The 17,549-nt window shown below is 44.4% G+C and overlaps 2 protein-coding genes across 3 annotated transcripts in view; both read left to right on the forward strand.

Annotated features, from left to right (window-relative positions):
- Window positions 1–1,932, forward strand: part of zgc:162928 — a 194,759-nt gene extending 192,827 nt beyond the window's left edge. Inside the window, 1 exon segment of one of the 2 annotated variants that reach the window (NM_001430954.1) lies at window positions 994–1,914. In NM_001430954.1, coding sequence (NP_001417883.1) covers window positions 994–1,001 — 8 coding nt within the window. In that variant the 3' untranslated portion in view covers window positions 1,002–1,914. 2 annotated transcript variants of the gene reach the window in all.
- Window positions 1–17,549, forward strand: part of LOC147838022 (uncharacterized) — a 168,167-nt gene that overhangs the window by 133,403 nt on the left and 17,215 nt on the right. The window lies entirely within an intron of this gene.

A 17,549-nucleotide genomic window follows, 5' to 3' on the forward strand; every position in this document is an offset into this window, starting at 1 on the left:
TAACAAGTGAGAGGCAAATATGGAAACTGTTGTAAATCAGTCTGCGGTTAAAGCACATTTTGTTCGTTTCATTTCAAATCCATTGTGTTGAAGCCAGAAATGTTAGAGTTGTGTTGATGTCCCAATATTTATGGACCTGTAGGCACAGGCAAATGGAGAGAGAAAGCAGCACCAATCAGTTTCCACACATTTATCGAAGCCCTCTGAAACAACAATAGAGGAACCTTGTCACGAGGCAATGGCAATGTTTGTTTGAACTTGGGCTGCCACAGTATTACTATGGTATCACAGCGTATATGTGTATTTAAAATCAATTAATTTAAATTCTGTGTCGTCATTCTTCTGGCTTGTTGCACACTGTTGATGATTCTCTGTTAACCAATAGCATTCAGCAGTGAGTCTAGCTCCACCTCTTGGGTTCCGTTCTGTTGTGCAGTGACATTGCACTAGATGTACAATTTGAGCAAAGACATCTAAAACTAACCAAAAAATTAAACAGCATATGCACTGTGAGATCACATTTACAGCAGGTTTCTAGAGTTTAAGTCTTCATGAGGTTCCAGTGTTTTGGAAAGAGGCAGTCCAATGTTCGTTTCTATTGACTTAGCTGGGTGCCACTCGAGCATGTGGCAGCTGAGAGTCACGCTGATGACGAAAGTGTCTCCTCTGCGGTTTGACTTCTTGTGCCCAGCTGAGGTTTTACAGTGGGAAAGGGCAGACAAGCTTGTACAGTCAGTAAGCTTTGTGGTGGAACTGGGATAATCGACCCAAAACTGGGTGCTGATTTCTCTGACCTCATCGGTACACGCGCCTGCGAATGTGCAGCACGACATGGGTCATCTCGTTTTTCCATTCTCACATTTATCTCCAACATGTTCAAGTATTAAAGGCCACTTTTATGGTAATTACTGAGGTTGTTATGCTTATTAGTGGTCATATGGAGTTGCCGTTTGTCTCTAAGCAACTTGTGTTTTTGTCTTTTGCTTTCTACAGGCTTGTAACGGAGGACACAGAGCCAATCAAACATTTATGCAATTTTAAGGGGCATTTCAGCAAGAGACACTTATTTTTTTAATTTTATCCAGAAGAAAGATTGTGTACTTTTTTCCACAGAGGCCAATATTTCATAGAAATAATGTCACAATTCTAGAATGTAATGTGTTTATCAGAAAAAGATAAGCCTGCACTTGAACTTTTTTTTTTCGTCTGTTAGCATGCTTGTTGTCTGTTCTAAAAAAATATATGAAAATGTATTTATTGCTGCCTTGCATACATAAACACAATTTATCACATAATGTGCCAAATCAAAGGGATTTTTGATAAGCCTTTTCAATAACAACCAACAAGAGTAGGCATTTTATGGCATTAGCAGATAATATAAATGTTACAAATGTATGAATAAAGTTGAACATGCACAGCACTGCCCCTGCTGACCTCAGCATGACACTTTCTCATTCCCTATGGAAGGCCAATGAGGTCAATGGTTTTTAAAAGAAATGAGTTCAATTTGATTGTGTCATCATGTACAGTTTGACTGCATCAATGTGTCAACAAGCACAACAACCAATGAAATTGCTGTATGTGAGACTATATTTACATACAGTATATGACACAATGGGGTGTACATATATACACATCAAATTGTGTTGTAAAGTATATTGTAGTAAATTATGCAAAGATCAAATGTCATCTTCCATAAAAAGTGCCACGGCAAAAGTCAAACAGTGCATTTTCATGCAATCAGACTTCACACATTTCTTAAAAGACTTTTGGCCTGATGGCCTTCCGTATTTCCCAACAGCATTGTGTGTCTACAACTGAACACATTTCTATAGAACTTACTTTGAATTTTTTACCCAAAGAAATATATGTAGCCTGTTAAACCTGTTATATCCTTGTATAATGCAAAATAAACATTTATATAAAGTTGGATTTGTCTGCATTTGTGAAGGTTTTAATACTTGTGCCCAAATGGCCAGTCAGAATCAAGTGTTTCAGAGGGAATAATACATGAATCTGATTGGTCAGTTTTACCATCTTTCATGGCAATGTGGTACAGACCATTTCACTGTGGTCATGTCATTGGTCCATGAATGTTTCCTGCTTGTTAACTATTTCATAACTGTAACAAGAGGAAATTCAATCATAACGTTATGTTTAGACAGCAATTATAACATTATTTATCAATATGTGACGCTTTTTAGATTCTCGGAAGCTCTAGAAATTAAAATGTAAAACAGGAAATAAGTTTGGACCATTGTTTTTGTTTACATCCCTCAAAATGGTCTATATCATGTCAGAAATATTGTATTTATGAGCCGAAGACTCACCCCAATGGCATAATTACTATAAATACATTGGGTACGAAAAGTATTCAGACCCCCTTAAATGTTTCACTCTTTGTTATATTGCAGCCGTTTACTAAAATCAATAAAGATAATTTTATCTCATTAATATACACACAGCACCCCTTATTGACACCCATATATTTAACTAGGTGCTGTCCATTTCTTCTGATCATCCTTGAAATGGTTTTACACCTTCATTTGAGTTCAGCTGTGTTTGATTATGCTGATTAGACTTGATTAGAAAAACCACACACCTGTCTACATAAGACCTTACAGCTCACAATGCATGTCAGAACTAATGAGAATCACGAGCTGAAAGGAACTGCCTGAAGAGCTCAGAGACAGAATTGTGGTAAGGCACAGATCTGGCCAAGGTTACCAAAAAAAAAAAAAAAAAAAGTTCTGCTGCACTTACAGTTCCTAAGAGCACAGTGGCCTCCATAATCCTTAAATGGAAGATGTTTGAGACAATCAGAACCCTTCCTAGAGCTGGCCGTCTGACTTAAGGCTGATTTATACCTCTGCGTCAAACACCGGCGTATGCTACGGCGCTGACGCGTAGCCCTTCGCCGTGGCCATCGCCGTCATTGACATGCACCTCTCAAAAAATGTAACTACACGTCGCAACGGCACGTAGCGTAAGCTCTGTGATTGGTTGGCTTGGTAGCGATGACGAGTCTGGGCGGGACCGAGAGCCGCGCGAATAGCGCAACGTCGCGCGAGCGATTGTTTACAAGTGTGGAGTACCGTGAAGGAGCTCCGGATGGAAAGTTTTGTTTTGTGTTTACCTCATAGTTAAAGTTGTTGCACGTCCGCCGGTTCCTGCCTCAAAATGAGCGAGTTTGAGCCACTTGTACATCCCGGAAGTGTTCAGGAAAAGCAAAAAAGTAGCGAAGAAACTCGACACAGAAGAACATTTACACCTCACTGCCAACTAGCGTTTCGGAAGTGTTAATGCAGACCAACAGAGACAGCGCGCAGAAGTATAAATGCACAGCCACGCGCATTGCATGCGCCATTGGTTACGCTGGTCACCTGACGCAGAAGTATAAATCAGGCTTTAAGTGAGCTTTCTGGGGAGAAACCTTGGTGAAAGAGGTAAAGAAGAACCCAAAGATCACTGTGGCTGAGCTGCAGAGATGCAGTCGGGAGATGGGAGAAAGTTGTAGAAAGTCAACCATCACTGCAGTCGTGGCTTTATGGCAGAGTGGCCTGACAGAAGCCTCTTGTTAGTGCAAGACACATGAAAGCCCTCATGGAGTTTGCTTAAAAACACCTGAAGGACTCCAGGATGGTGAGAAATAAGATTCTTTGGTCTATTGAAACCAATGTAAAACTGTTTGACCTTAATTCTATACTGTATGTATGAAAAAATATATATTCTCATCACCTGTCCAATACAGTCGCAAAAGTGAAGCATGGTGGAGGCAGCATCATTCTCTGGGGGTGTTTTTCATCTGCTGGAACAGGACGATTGGTTGTAATTGAGGGAAAGAAGAATGCGACCAAGTCTAGGGATATCCTGGATGAAGACCTTCTCCATAGTGCTCAGTACCTCAGACTGCGCTGAAGGATTCTTTCCAACAAGACAAAAGAGTGGCTTCACAACAACTCTGTGACTATTCTTGAATGGCCCAGCCCGAGCCCTGAACTAAACCCAATTAAGGATCTCTGGAGAAACCTAAAAAGTCTGTCCACCAACGTTTACCATCCAACCTGACAGAACTGGAGAGAATCTGCAAGGAGGAATGACAGAAGATCCCCAAATCCAGTTGTGAAAAACCTGTTGCATCTTTCCAAAAAGACTCATGGCTGTGTTAGATCAAAAGGGTGCTGCTACTTAATACTGAGCAAAGGCTCTGAATACTTAGGGCCATGTGATATTTCAGTTTTTTCTTTTTTGATTAATCAATAATTCTGTGTTTTTTTTTCTGTGAAAATGTGTGCACATTAATGAGGAACAAAAATTACTTAAAGGATTTTAGCAAATGGCTGCAATTTAATAAAGAGTGAAAAATTTAAGGGGGTCTGAGTACTTTCCTTACCCACTGTACGTATATGACACATAAATGACGTATAACACATACATTGTAAAAATTGTTGAACCAGCCAATTCTAACAAGGAAGCATAACTATTTTAATTCTTGTCACAAAATTGGCTAATTCATACAAATTCATATTAATTCATTTTTATAAAAAAAAAAAAAAACATGAGATTTTTGGGTGTCCCAAACCCCACCATGCCCTAACCATCACTGGGTTTTTACTAAAGTATATGAATGAGATTGTACAAATTAACCTTTAAATCAAACAAGTTATGAACTGTTGTGAGATTGCGTTGGTTAAACTGCCCATAGCTCGCAATGTTCATGCACTCAGTTTGTTTATTTCCACTGTAATAACTATTGGTGTTAAAGAAAAGTTTATCAAAGTAGCTTTAATTGACATATGTAACAGACTGAAATATAAAGTGTTTGGGTTGGTCACGTAATTGGTGGTACAAAACTGCTGAGAGTATCACATGTACAGATTTATTTCTTGAAATATATTCTTTCTTATATGTTTTATTGTTTCGAACTGCTAAAAACGTCAATAAAAGTCTATGCTAATTTTAGAGTTACATTTATATTATCAAAGTAGTCAGAGCAGAGTTTCATAATGCAATTCAGAAGTGCTGATAAACAGAAAACACCCATGACAGCTGTTAATTTGCAGATCATTTTTTACAGTGTGTATTTATTTCCAAAGTTCTCGTGTAATAAGCAAAATAATTTACTGTTTCAGCAAAATAATGCCAGACAGATTGATCTGCACTTGCTTCTTCTGCTTTTGTTTCTGATTAATCCTGAAATAAACAGGCCCAAATTCACTCAGCAGTTGCGATACAGCACAGTGAGATGTGACTGGCTCCATCTGTTTTGTTTGAGGCTGTAAATTACTATAGAAAAGACCCAGATCTCCTTCAAATCTCTTTGGATTTTAACCCATACATACTGTGTTTAAGATGTGACTCGACGGTGACATATTTCAAAACAACTGCACTTGTTTGACACTTACTGTAATCTCTGGAAATCTTTTCCCGTTTACGGTTGATTACACTTCACATTTTCCCCATCAGAATGACAAATGTTGTTTTCAAAGCTGACGCTACTGAGAAATGGCCAGCCCTCGTTTTGTGGTTCATGCTTCAAAAGTTTCGAGTTGGTGTTGATGTGAATTTCTTCATGACAGCAAAGCCTTAGGTGTTCATACAATATTAAAATCAACAGACATCATTTCTTAAATCTTTAAGTAAAAAAGAACTTTAACTAAACAGTAATTATAGTTTTGCACATCACTTTAAATCACTACACAGAGACCTTGATACTTGGTATATGAAATAAGAATGAGGATCAGAAAAATTATCATTAATTATATTAATATAAAAGCTAACACATTGTTACAATGCAAGACTTAGGGAACTTTCACACCTGTGGATCGATTCTTTTGTTCCAAAACAGGGATTGAAATTGTTACAATGTTTGTTTTTTGTTTTTTCTTGTTGCGGTTCGCTTTTATACACCAAAGTTTCAAAACGGACCAAATTAGCTAAAACAAGTCACATGTGAGTAAACTCTTCTCACATTGGTCAGAGTTCCACGGTTTATTTCGCAGTCCCGCACAGCTGTCATGCGTCCTTATTTTAATTTTAAAAAGCTGCACTTTAATTTTGAATGGTGACACTCACAGACATCGTCACCAGATATAAATCAGAGGTAACACTTTCTCATACATCGGTGTTGGCTAGAATTAAGCATTACATTATAGAGAGAAATAACAGATAACCAAGATTGCTGTTCGGTCAATTTTCCAACGGATAAACGGCTCTTGCTAATAGTTAGCATGCTTTCACTTTCGTATTTGACATGAAACACACATTTACCAGTAGAAATGACATCCCGCTCTACTCAAAGTTCTTTCTTCATATAGCCATATGCCTATTACATATCCCTAATATACTGTGATATTGCCTGGTTTGGAACGTATTGCTTTTTTCACAACAAGCGATCTTTGACTGATTGGTTTTGTGCGGTTCCGAACACAATTGCCGGATTCACATATGCCAAACGAACCGTGCTAACTAAACGCGTCAGGTTCTGAAACGAAAGTCTAGGTGTTATAGCATCTTTATTGAGAATAAAATCACCAGTGCTGGGGAAAGTTACCCTTAAAAGTAATGCATTACAACATTATAGCATTACTCCCCAAAAAAGTTTATTTTTGCATTAGTTACATTTATTGAAAGTAATGATTCACATTACTTTTACGTTAGTTATGCGATACTTTTTCTTACCTTGATGAGGCTTGATCTCTTTTAGAACTTGCTGGATTTTTTTCTTCTTTTTTAACATTAACAATACACTGTATGTTCTGAGAAATTCCTGACGCCAGAGCTATAACATGCCGTATATACAGATTTATGAAAGTTTAAAGCAATGAAAGTACTTTTGTACTTTTTGTCTTATTAGTGAAGTAAGATCACGATCCGTTGAGATGATCCCTTTTTCTTCAATGTGTTCAAAATAATGAGCATATTTCCATCGCAGAAATGTAAGGCTCTTCCATCTTGGTTTCTGTCTTTTTCTGCATTCTTTCATTGAGTGCGGTATTTAACATGACTATGCTAATTTTACTTCAGCAATTCATATTTAAAAAGCTAATTAATTAAACTAAAAGGTAAGTCAGGTTACATTTTTAAAAAGTAACTCAAATTATTACTTAATTCTTTTTAGGTAATGCATTACTTTACTCGTTACTTAGAAAAGTTATATTATTATGTAACTCAAGTTAAATCGTTACTCCAACACTGAAAATCACTAACATTGTAAGTAAAATTGCAAACTGCAAATGTTTATTATTTATGCCTAATTAAAAAATATATACAGTGCATCCAGAAAGTATTCATAGCACTTTTTTCACATTTTCTATTTTACAGCCTTATTCCAAAATGGATTAAATTCGTTTTTTTTCTTCAAAATTCTACACACAATACCCCATAATGCCATGAAAATTATTATTATTTTTTTTAATTGTTGCAAATTTATTTAAAATAAAAACCTGAGAAAGCACATGCACATAAGTATTTACAGCCTTTGATCAATACTTTGTTGATGCACCTTTGGCAGCAATTACAGCCTCAAGTCTTTTTTGAATATGATGCCACAAGCTTGACACACATGTCTTTGAGATTTTTTGCCCATTCATCTTTGCAGTACCTCTCAAGCTCTATTGGGTTGGATGGGAAGCGACGGTGTACAGCTATTTTCAGATCTCTCCAGAGATGTTCAATAGGATTTAGGTCTGGGCTCTGGCTGGGCCACTCAAGGACATTTGCCGAGTTGTTGTGAAGCCACTCCACTGATATTTTGGTGGTGTGCTTTAAGTCATTGTCCTGCTGAAAGATGAACTGTTGCCCCAGTCTGAGGTCAGGAGCCTTCTGAAGCAGGTTTTCATTCAGGATGTCTTTGTACATTGCTGCATTCATTTTTCCCTCTATCCTGACAAGTCTTTCAGTTTCTGCTGCTGAAAAACATCCCCACAGCATGATGCTGCCACCACCATGCTTCACTGTAGAGATGGTATTAGCCTGGTGATCAGCAGTGCCTGGTTTTCTTTAAATGTAACGTCTGGCATTTACTCCAAAGAGTTCAATTTTAGTCTCATCAGACCAGAGAATTTTGTTTCGTATGGTCTGAGAGTCCTTCAGATGCCTTTTGGCAAATTCCAGGTGGGTAGTGGCTACTGTCTGGCCACTTTACCATACAGGCCTGATTGGTGGATTGCTGCACAAATGGTTGTCCTTCTATAAGGTTCTCCTCTCTCCACAGAAGATTGCTGGAGTTCAGAAAGAGTGACCATCGGGTTTTAGATCACCTCCCTGACTGAGAGCCTTCTCCCCTGATCACTCAGCTTAGATGGCCGGCCAGAGTCCTGGTGGTTCCAAACATCTGTTTACTTACTTAGGCCACTGTGCTCATGGTTTGAGAGAAAATAATAAAAAATATTAACTCCAAAAATTAGGTTGAAAATACTTTTTATCTTTAAAATTTTCATTCCAATAATATTTTTTTTATTCCAATTATGGAGGCATTCAAACCTGATATCATCAGTCAAACGTATGCTTCAGTTCTATCATATACAAGAATGCAGATTCTACACTGTATTTTCTGGTGACACACACAGGGGTCAGGAAAAGATATGCTGGCAGCTCAGAGTATTAGTATAAATGTCAACATGAGATTTGAATTTCTTCATGGATTGTAAGATGTAGCGAAAGCAGTCACACCCAGATCAAGCATCTGATTCCTGGGGTCTTCATGCTCCTGCCAAACCTCAAGCGCTTCTCACACTGCTCTCTCAAACAGGATGTGGTTAGTTAAAAGCTTTCGTCTCAGTCTAGTGCAGCTAAAATGAGTAATTCCAGTAAAAGCACTATGAGCAAATGTTCATTAGTTTCCTGTGTAAAATTAAACATTTCATTAACTATAGTGTGTGTGCCATCTAATTCCGATATATCCTTCTTAAGGAAGTCAGGAAAACGGGAAGTGGTTGAAAGGAATCATGACTCAAACTTGCCATTACAACAAAATGAAAGAAAAAAATAAATAGGGGTGTTGATCTGTCTAAATTGATGTTGTTTTGATCAATTTTAATTTAAGTATTTTGCTAACGGTTATGTAATAATTCCAGGTTGTCAGGGTCTGTGTTGTTCCATATGCTTCTGTTGTCATCATGTGATCCCTTTGTTCAGTTTTCCTGCCCGTTGTTAGTCTCATGATTTCCACCGGTGTCTCACCCCTCTGTGTCCTATTAAGTTCCAGTCAAACTGCACTTTTCTCTTCATAGACTTCCATTCATACGCACTTAAATGTGTCAGACTGAAAACGCAAGCTCGTGCAACAAATTTCGCAGTTCGCTACATTGCTTGGTGAACTCTGACCTGTGAAATCGCATCACTTGACTGCGTGAGACCAATCAATAATCAAAACATGACCTCTCTGGACAGAAATTTAAAATATGGACCAATCACTCCCTTTTTTTAATGTTTAATCATCTTATATAATCCCATCCCTTTTCGCAGCTCGTACAAAAGAATTTTGCAAGCTAAACTCTAGTGCAGGGATGTCCAAACTCTGTCCTGGAGAACCGGTGTCCTGCTGAGTTTAGCTCCAACTTGCTTCAACACACCTGCCAGGAAGTTTCTAGTCTCCAGGACACTGGCCCTCCTGGACCGAGTTTGGACATCCCTGCTCTATTGTGATCGCAGCTTAAGTTTGATAATGTGCTGTGTATTTAAGTCCCTGTGTTTAGTTCATTCCTTGTCCGGTATTAAAAATGTTGCATGCAGAACTGTTGCAAACAATTTATTTGTGTTGAATTTAAACAAACAAATTAGGTTTAACAATGTTCAACTTAATTTGTTTGTTTAAATTCAGCCCAAATAAATTGTTTACAACCACTTAACGTAAAAAAAAAAAGTAAATCCAAGGAATCATCTTTAAATTTTTTTTCAGTGTACGTCATTCCGGAGAGAGCAGTCGTGACACATATGTAGCTCTGCACTATATTTAATAATTATATATTTATTTTCTTCTATTTGTTTATTGGTTTTGATTGTGATTGTCTTGATCACCAGCGTTCGAGCAGTTGCAGATCACTGGAGAACGTTCGAGGTTACTAAAGTAACCCTTCGTTCCCCGAGGAGGGGAACGGAAGCACTATAAGTGGATTTGATTTGTAAAATCCACGCATTGGGGAGGTTCGGTTCAGAAGCTACTCGTCTGAAAGAGTATTGAACGGGCCAATTAAGAATGAATTGGCAGCGCAAGCCTGCGCAGGTGAGCGGCATAAGCAATCAACTGAGTATATAAGCTCACCTGGCGCCAGCAGACGCTATCCTTTTTAAGCTGAAGAGACTTTCAACAGCTAAGGGACAGTCATTATGGCGACGGAGTATAGTGCTTCCGTTCCCCTCCTCGGGGAACGAAGGGTTACTTTAGTAACCTCGAACGTTCCCCTTCGGGGGGAACTTCAGCACTATAAGTGGATTTGATTTGTAAAATCCACGCATTGGGAGCCCATTGAAAGCGCCATAATGACTGCACCTTACCAACACCCCCGATGAGGAGATAGTCAAGCAAGCGTGACGCACCCGCATCATGGGGGGCGCGGTCCTCCAACGTGTCCCTGGCCCTAATTTATCCTACTTCAACAGAAGTTTTACGGATTTAGATATATTTTTTGGGAAGTCGTGAGCATCTAGATAATTCTAGGAAAATACGACAGTACGTTGGGAAGCGTGCAATCCCGATAGGGAGGACGCTGCGGAGGCCATCCGTTACCCAAGGGGGGATAGATGGCAGAATTTACATATGGACTAGCCCTAAAAAGGGGGAGTACGCATAGCAAAAGAGTGGTTAGCGGGGAGGGAAGACACGGGTCCGCCCAGGGGGGGGACTTAACCGTGGCGGAATAAGCATATGGGATCGCCTAGTGGGGATCACGCATAGCAGGCACCTTTACCCAAAACGCGGGCTGACCAGCGGGCAGACCTACAACGTAGTGGGCCAGCAAGTGACTCCTCCGCTGAGTCAGTGCTGGGGGCCACGGAGGAATCTGCAGGGCTCACCTGACGGGGAACTTTACTGACAGATAAAAAGGCGCACATATCTCCGTGTTAGGGAAAATGGCGCAGCAAGCGTGTTTCAACACCCTACCGAATTGTTTCCTCAATCACCAAGGGTTACCTAATACCCTTGAGGAAAACGGCTCCACTCGCAGATTGTAAAACCTTGCAAATGTGTTGGGTGTCACCCAGCCCGCAGCTCTACAGAAGTCTGTTAGAGGGGCGCCGCGTGCGCGCGCTCGAGAGGATACGAAACTCCGAGTGGAGTGCGCACGCGCTCTCGGGGGACGCGGCTCATCTCGGCTCTGATAGTGAAAGAAAGGCATCCACAATCTAGTGGGAACTTATTTCGGTACGGCACTTCCCTGCTGCCGACCGCTATAACAGACGAAGAGCTGCTCAGATTATCTAAACTCTGAGTGCGGTCCGGATAATACGCAAAACGCGAACTGGACAATAAAGAAGGGCTGGGTCTGCCTCCTCCGAGGGCAGCGCTTGCAGGCTCACTACCTCGTATTAAAACGGAGTGGTAGGAACCTTGGGCACATATCGCGGGCGGGGTCTCAGGACGTGAGAGAAGCCAGCCCAATTACAGGCACGAGTCACTGACCGAAAAATGCCTCCGGGTCCCCGACCCTCTAATCGATATCAACGCGACCAGCAGAGCTGTCTTCAGGGACAGAAAGATACTGAGTCGAGGATCGAAGGGATCTGACGCGGCTTGTGTAGCGAGGGCGAGATCCTAAGAGGGCATGAGAGGGGGCGGGGTGGATTAATTCGCTTAGCGCCCCTGAGGAACCGGATGATGAGGTTATGCGTTCCCACGGTGCTGCCAGCCACCGCGTTATGAGAGCGGAGATGGCAGCCACGTAACCTTGAGTGTGGAGGGCGACAGCCTGCTCTCCAGCTTCTCTCGGCGTAAAGAAAGCACAACGCTGATCTGGCAAATTACGGGGGTCTTCTCAGCGAGAGACACACCATTCAGTGAATAGACTCCACGTCAGGGCATAGGCGCGCTCGGGGAGGGGGCTCTAGCCCGAGTGACGGTATTAGCCACCGCAATCGGAGGTTACCTAAGTCTTCCTCGCGTCTAAAATCTCTTCAAAGATCGGCGAGGGTGCCAGGTGGTGCCCTGTCCCTGAGAGAGTAGGTGCTCTCTCGAAGGGACTGCCAGGGGAGGGCTATCGCGAGGGAGAGCTCTGACATCCAGGTCCGGTTGAGCCAGAGGGGCGCAACCAGCAACCTGTTCCTCGTCCTCTTCCTGACCTTGCACAGTAACTGCGCGAGCAGGCTCACTGGGGGAAACGCGTATTTGCGCGTGCACCGAGGCCAGCTGTAAGCCAGTGCATCCGTGCCGAGAGCACTCGGTCAGGGAAAGAACAACTAGCAATGAGCGATCTCGGGGGAAGCAACAGATCGATCTGGGCTTCCCCGAATCGCGCCCATATCAGCTGAACAGACTCGGGTCTCGAGTCTCCATTCTCCAGGACGCAAGGCTGCCGTGAGAGCGCATCGGCTGCACGGTTGAGCTTGCCTTAATATGAATGGTGTGCAGCGATTTCAGCCGCGGATGACTCCAGAGGAGCAGACGGCGGGCGAGCTGAGACATGCGGCGAGAGCGCATACCCCCTATACGGCTGATATACGCCACCGCCGCCGTACTGTCCGTCCTGACCAGCACGTGTTGCCGCTCCAGCACCGGAAAAAAACGGTGGAGAGCGAGGAACACTGCCAACAGCTCCAGGCGATATGCCAATGCAACTGGGTACCTTTCCACAGGTCCGCAGCCGCATGCCCGCAACGCACAGCCCCCCAGCCCGTGTTGGAAGTGTCTGCTGAAACGACAACAAGACTGGACGCCTGTTCTAGAGACACCCAGGTCTGTAGGAACGAGGGGTCGCTCCAAGGGCTGAGGGCGCGGCGACACAGCGCAGTAACAGAGACTCGGTGTGCGCGCGCGTGCCATGCGCGTCTGGGGACTCGATCGTGAAGCCAGTGCTGAAGTGGTCTCATATAGAATAATCCGAGCGGCATGAAGCGGCTGCGGATGCCATATGCCCCAGGAGCCTCTGAAATAGTTTCAGTGGGACCACTATTTTACTGTCGAGCTCTCTCAGACAGTACAGCATCAGCTGAGCGCGCTCTCCGGAGAGGCGCGCTGCCATGGTGACCGAGTCCAGCTCCAGCCCGAGAGAAGAGATCCTCTGCACGGGGGCGAGTTTGCTCTTTTCTCGGTTGACCTGAAACCCCCACAGGTGGAAGTGCCAGAGCACTTTGTCTCTGTGCATAATCAACTGCTCTGAGAGAGGGCAAAAATCAGCCAGTCGTAAAGAAATTGAGTATGCAGATGCCCGCGAGCCGAAGGGGCGATGAGGCACCCTCCGCGGGCTTGGTGAGGACCCGCGGAGACAGAGAGAGCCCGAAGGGGAGGGCTTTGTATTGCCAAGCTCGACCTTCAAACGCAAACCGCAGAAACTGTCGGTGGCGAGGAAGAGTGGAGACATGGAAATACGCGTCCATCAGGTCTAATGCTGCAGACCAACCCAGAGGACGAACGCACCGGAGGATGCGCTTCTGCGTGAGCATTCTGAACGGCAGCTTGTGCAGGCAGCGGTTCAAAACGCGCAGATCTAGGATTGGCCGTGACCCACCGCTCTTTTGGGCACGATGAAGCGTGGGCTGTAAAACCCACTCTCCATCTCGGCTGGAGGGAGCGGCTCGATTGCATCCTTCGCCAGGAGGACAGCAATCTCCTCTCGCAAGACAGGGGCGGACAGGGGGCTGACCCTGGTGAATACACACCCGTGACTTGGGGGGCCGTTTCGCGAACTGAATCGCATAGCCGAGTCTGATTGTGCGTATGAGCCACCGCGAAGAGCTGGCCCGCGCTAACCAGGCAGGCAGAGCTCTCGCTAATGGACTCATCGCTACAATCGCTGACGTACCAGCAGTGGGGCAACGCGGAGTGGGTGTGCTGATCCGGGAAGCTCGCGGGTCCCACGGAAAAGCTGGGGGTGAGATATTTGCTCTCACTCCAAACCCGAGCTCCGGAGGGGAGGCTCGAGGGGTGGGAGAAAGGAGACCGTCCTCCCAGCGCTCGTGAGCCACTGGCGAAACGCACCGAATCTGCAAGCTAGAAAGCATAGCGTCCCAGACTGGCAGATTTCGGGCTGTCACATCTGGGGAAGTGAAAAGTGCCCTTTCATAATGTTTTCATGGCAGTAAAAAGTGCCGTTGGAAATGGGGCCCCGCCCTCCAGCGGGGAAAGAGCAAGTTCCCTCTTCTCCAGATGGCCTGTCCCAGGGGCGCTTCGCGGTCCGTTGCCGGACTTAGCGGCGTTCTGGGCAGGGGGGCTGCCTGCTTCCGAGGTGCCCGACGCGCTCGCTTCGCCTGAGGCGTGTGCGGGGGCGGAGCAGCTCTCGTAGGCGGGCGCCTTCGGCGAGGAGCAGGTATGAATGGCACGGCGGGCGGAGCGGGCTACGGACCGCCGATAAGACATCACCCACCAACTGCTCTCTCACCGCCTTGAATTCCTGGGTGAATTCACAGACAGTGTCGCCGAACCTGGCTGGGGATATGGGGAAGTCAAGAAAGCGGACTTTGTCGACTTTGCGCATATCAGCCAGGGGTGGCGCTCCTGGACCACTAATGTGGACATCGTCCTCCCCAACGCACACGCAGCGGACTCAGTAGTCCGAAGAGCTAAGTCGGCGGCGGTGCGAAGCTCGTAAGCCTGGGTTGGACCCACCCTCGTGCAGCTCGGCCAGCGCCTGCGCTTGGTAGCGCTAGTAGGTGGCTATCGCATGCAAGGCGGAAGCAGCCTGGCCCGCAGCTATGTAAGCTCTAGCTCCAAGGGAGGTAGATAACTTACAGGCTTTGGATGGGAGACGAGGCGGATCCCGCCAAGAAGAGGCGCCGCGCGGATTTACCGCCATCGCGCACTCAACCTGAGGAATCGCCACATACCCCCTGGCTGTTTCACCGTCAAGAGTGGTTAGGGTGGAGGAACACGCAGCACGAGCAGAAAAAAGTGCTTTACAAGACCGCGTGAGCCTACTGTGCACCTCCGGGAAGAAGGGAACGCCCCTCTAGTCGGTCCGGCCGCGGAGCTGGGGGATAAACCATCTCCAACCCACGGCCGAAGCAGCCCGGGAAAGCACGGCTAACATGTCCGTTTCAGGATCCGTAGTGACAGCGCTCACCAGCCCGAAGGGGGCGAGCGGGTCTGGATCATCATCGGACAATGAAAGCCCACCCTCCGATGCCGCGGTGGACATCTGGTCTCCGGTGTCATCGGGCGTAAGGGCTACCATCTGTTAGACGGATCGCTTCCCCCGCCCGAAGCTTGGATGGAGCGCTTAGAGGAGCGGGAGGTCCGCGGGCCCGTGGGCGACGGATTATCTCTCGCTGAAACCCTCAGATCTGCCCGAGTGCCCGCTGCAGAGCAGGGGACAACTGGGGTGGTTCACCCTTTTGCAAAGGCTAACCGCGATCTTGCGCAACAGTCATGGCATCGCAATGACGACATGAACTGCCCGCGAGCAGCGCATTAACATGCTGGACCCCCAGACATGTAACGCAGTGCCCGCGCCCATCATCCGAGGACAGGAAACCACCGCATCCAGAAACGCACAGTCGGAGCGCCGTCCTGATAAGGACGTGCTGCACGACTGTGTTGCTCTTTCTGTGAAGTTTGCAACTTTATACGCACCGCTCTGGAGGACCGGACCCAAAGAACGCCAGGCAAGGGAGAAACCCAGCTCGACCGTCTGCCACTGCGTGTACACACTCTGGACCGGGAGAATGCTCTCGTTCGCTCAGAATCGCTGGTCACAGCAGGAGGAACCCTCATCGACTCGATCAGAAAGTCTCTGAAGCGAAAAGGATAGCGTCTGCTGGCGCCAGGTGAGCTTATATACTCAGTTGATTGCTTATGCCGCTCACCTGCGCAGGCTTACGCTGCCAATTCATTCTTAATTGGCCCGTTCAATACTCTTTCAGACGAGTAGCTTCTGAACCGAACCTCCCCAATGCGTGGATTTTACAAATCAAATCCACTTATAGTGCTGAAGTTCCCCCCGAAGGGGAACTATTCGACCACTGGACAGAACTACTACCACCATAATGCCTTGTGCCAATCTACACCCGCTACAGCTGACAATAACTAGGAAACACACAGAGCCGACACTTGTCATCACTGATTTCCAGGACTATAAATACACCTCACTCACACTAGTTGCTCAATCTTGTTATCCTTTAGCACTATGAAGCGTTTTCTTGTCTTCTCAACCTAGCAGTGTTTTAATCCTTTGCCTTGTTTTATCATTTTTATTCCTTGCCGCCTGTACTGACCATTCGCCTGTTTGTGACCACGATTCTGAATTTCTCTGTATGCATCTGTTTGCCTTAATTTATTTCTTCCTTAGTTTTAATTTAAATTGTCTATATTGATTCATTTAATAATCATCCATGTCCAGCATTTTAATCTTTTCAAAGACCGGTACCATATGTCTAACCAATAGCTTCCCATTTTGGCTGTGTTAAATCAGTGGTTCTTCAATGATCAGTTTACTGCAGTGTTTCCCATGATCAAGTGCTTTGGCCACCCAAGAACATCAGGCAGTCTGACTCTGTTCCCCATTTCTCCTACTGTTGAATGGTTTGGACCACCACCAGTGGTCAGCTGACCGGCCTCAGCTACTCATATTTATGACCCAGCTAAATCATATTAATTCTGACGTAAAGCACAAATAAATCTATGGTCGGGTACACGTATGCTTTGAAAAAATTTGCAGAACAGCTTCTTTCCTCATGGTTTCCATTGTGTGTAAATGCAGTTGATTTGTTTTCTTTGCTTTCAGAACTACTTCTGTTTCTTAGGAAGATTCTATCTGAACTGAATATAGCTTTTTGGAAAACCAGCTGCTCTCTTGAAAAGCTTTCATTGAAGTATTTGCGGTAATCTCTCATCATACAAAATGATAAGAATAATCACAATTAATTCATTAAATTGAATATTATTCATCAAAACAGCTGCAAGAAGCTAATATCAGGAGCTAACCATGCCATCTCATGAGACCATATTAAAGTCATTGTAAGATGAATTAAATTAAAATGACTCAAAAAACAATAAATACAATCACTAATTGATTTAAGTATTTTTTGATACAAGCTTGAAGGTGGCACTGTTACAAAACTGATGTGATGAGGTAAAGTTACAGGTTCGGTTTGTTGGACTATGGCATCTTGTCAGCAAATTTTGGCAGTTTGATAAATGGTCATCTGTTGATGTGAAATACACAATGTTGCGCATACATAGTCTGAAGGTAAATTTGGTAAAAATCATAAATCAACAATCTTGAAGGAAAATATACGTTTTCTTGTAAAATCAAAATCACAGAATAAGGCAAAACTGACATAAATGTTCTAAGCATAATCCATGAAAACATGCAAAAATCAACAGATATTAGCATATTTTAAAAATATATAAATATGATTATTTGATCACAAGGTGGTGTTAAGGTGGCACAGTGAGT

Source organism: Danio rerio, chromosome 24 (genome assembly GCF_052040795.2).
Source record: "Danio rerio strain M-AB ecotype USA chromosome 24, GRCz13ab, whole genome shotgun sequence".
NCBI classification, from domain to species: Eukaryota; Metazoa; Chordata; class Actinopteri; order Cypriniformes; family Danionidae; genus Danio; species Danio rerio.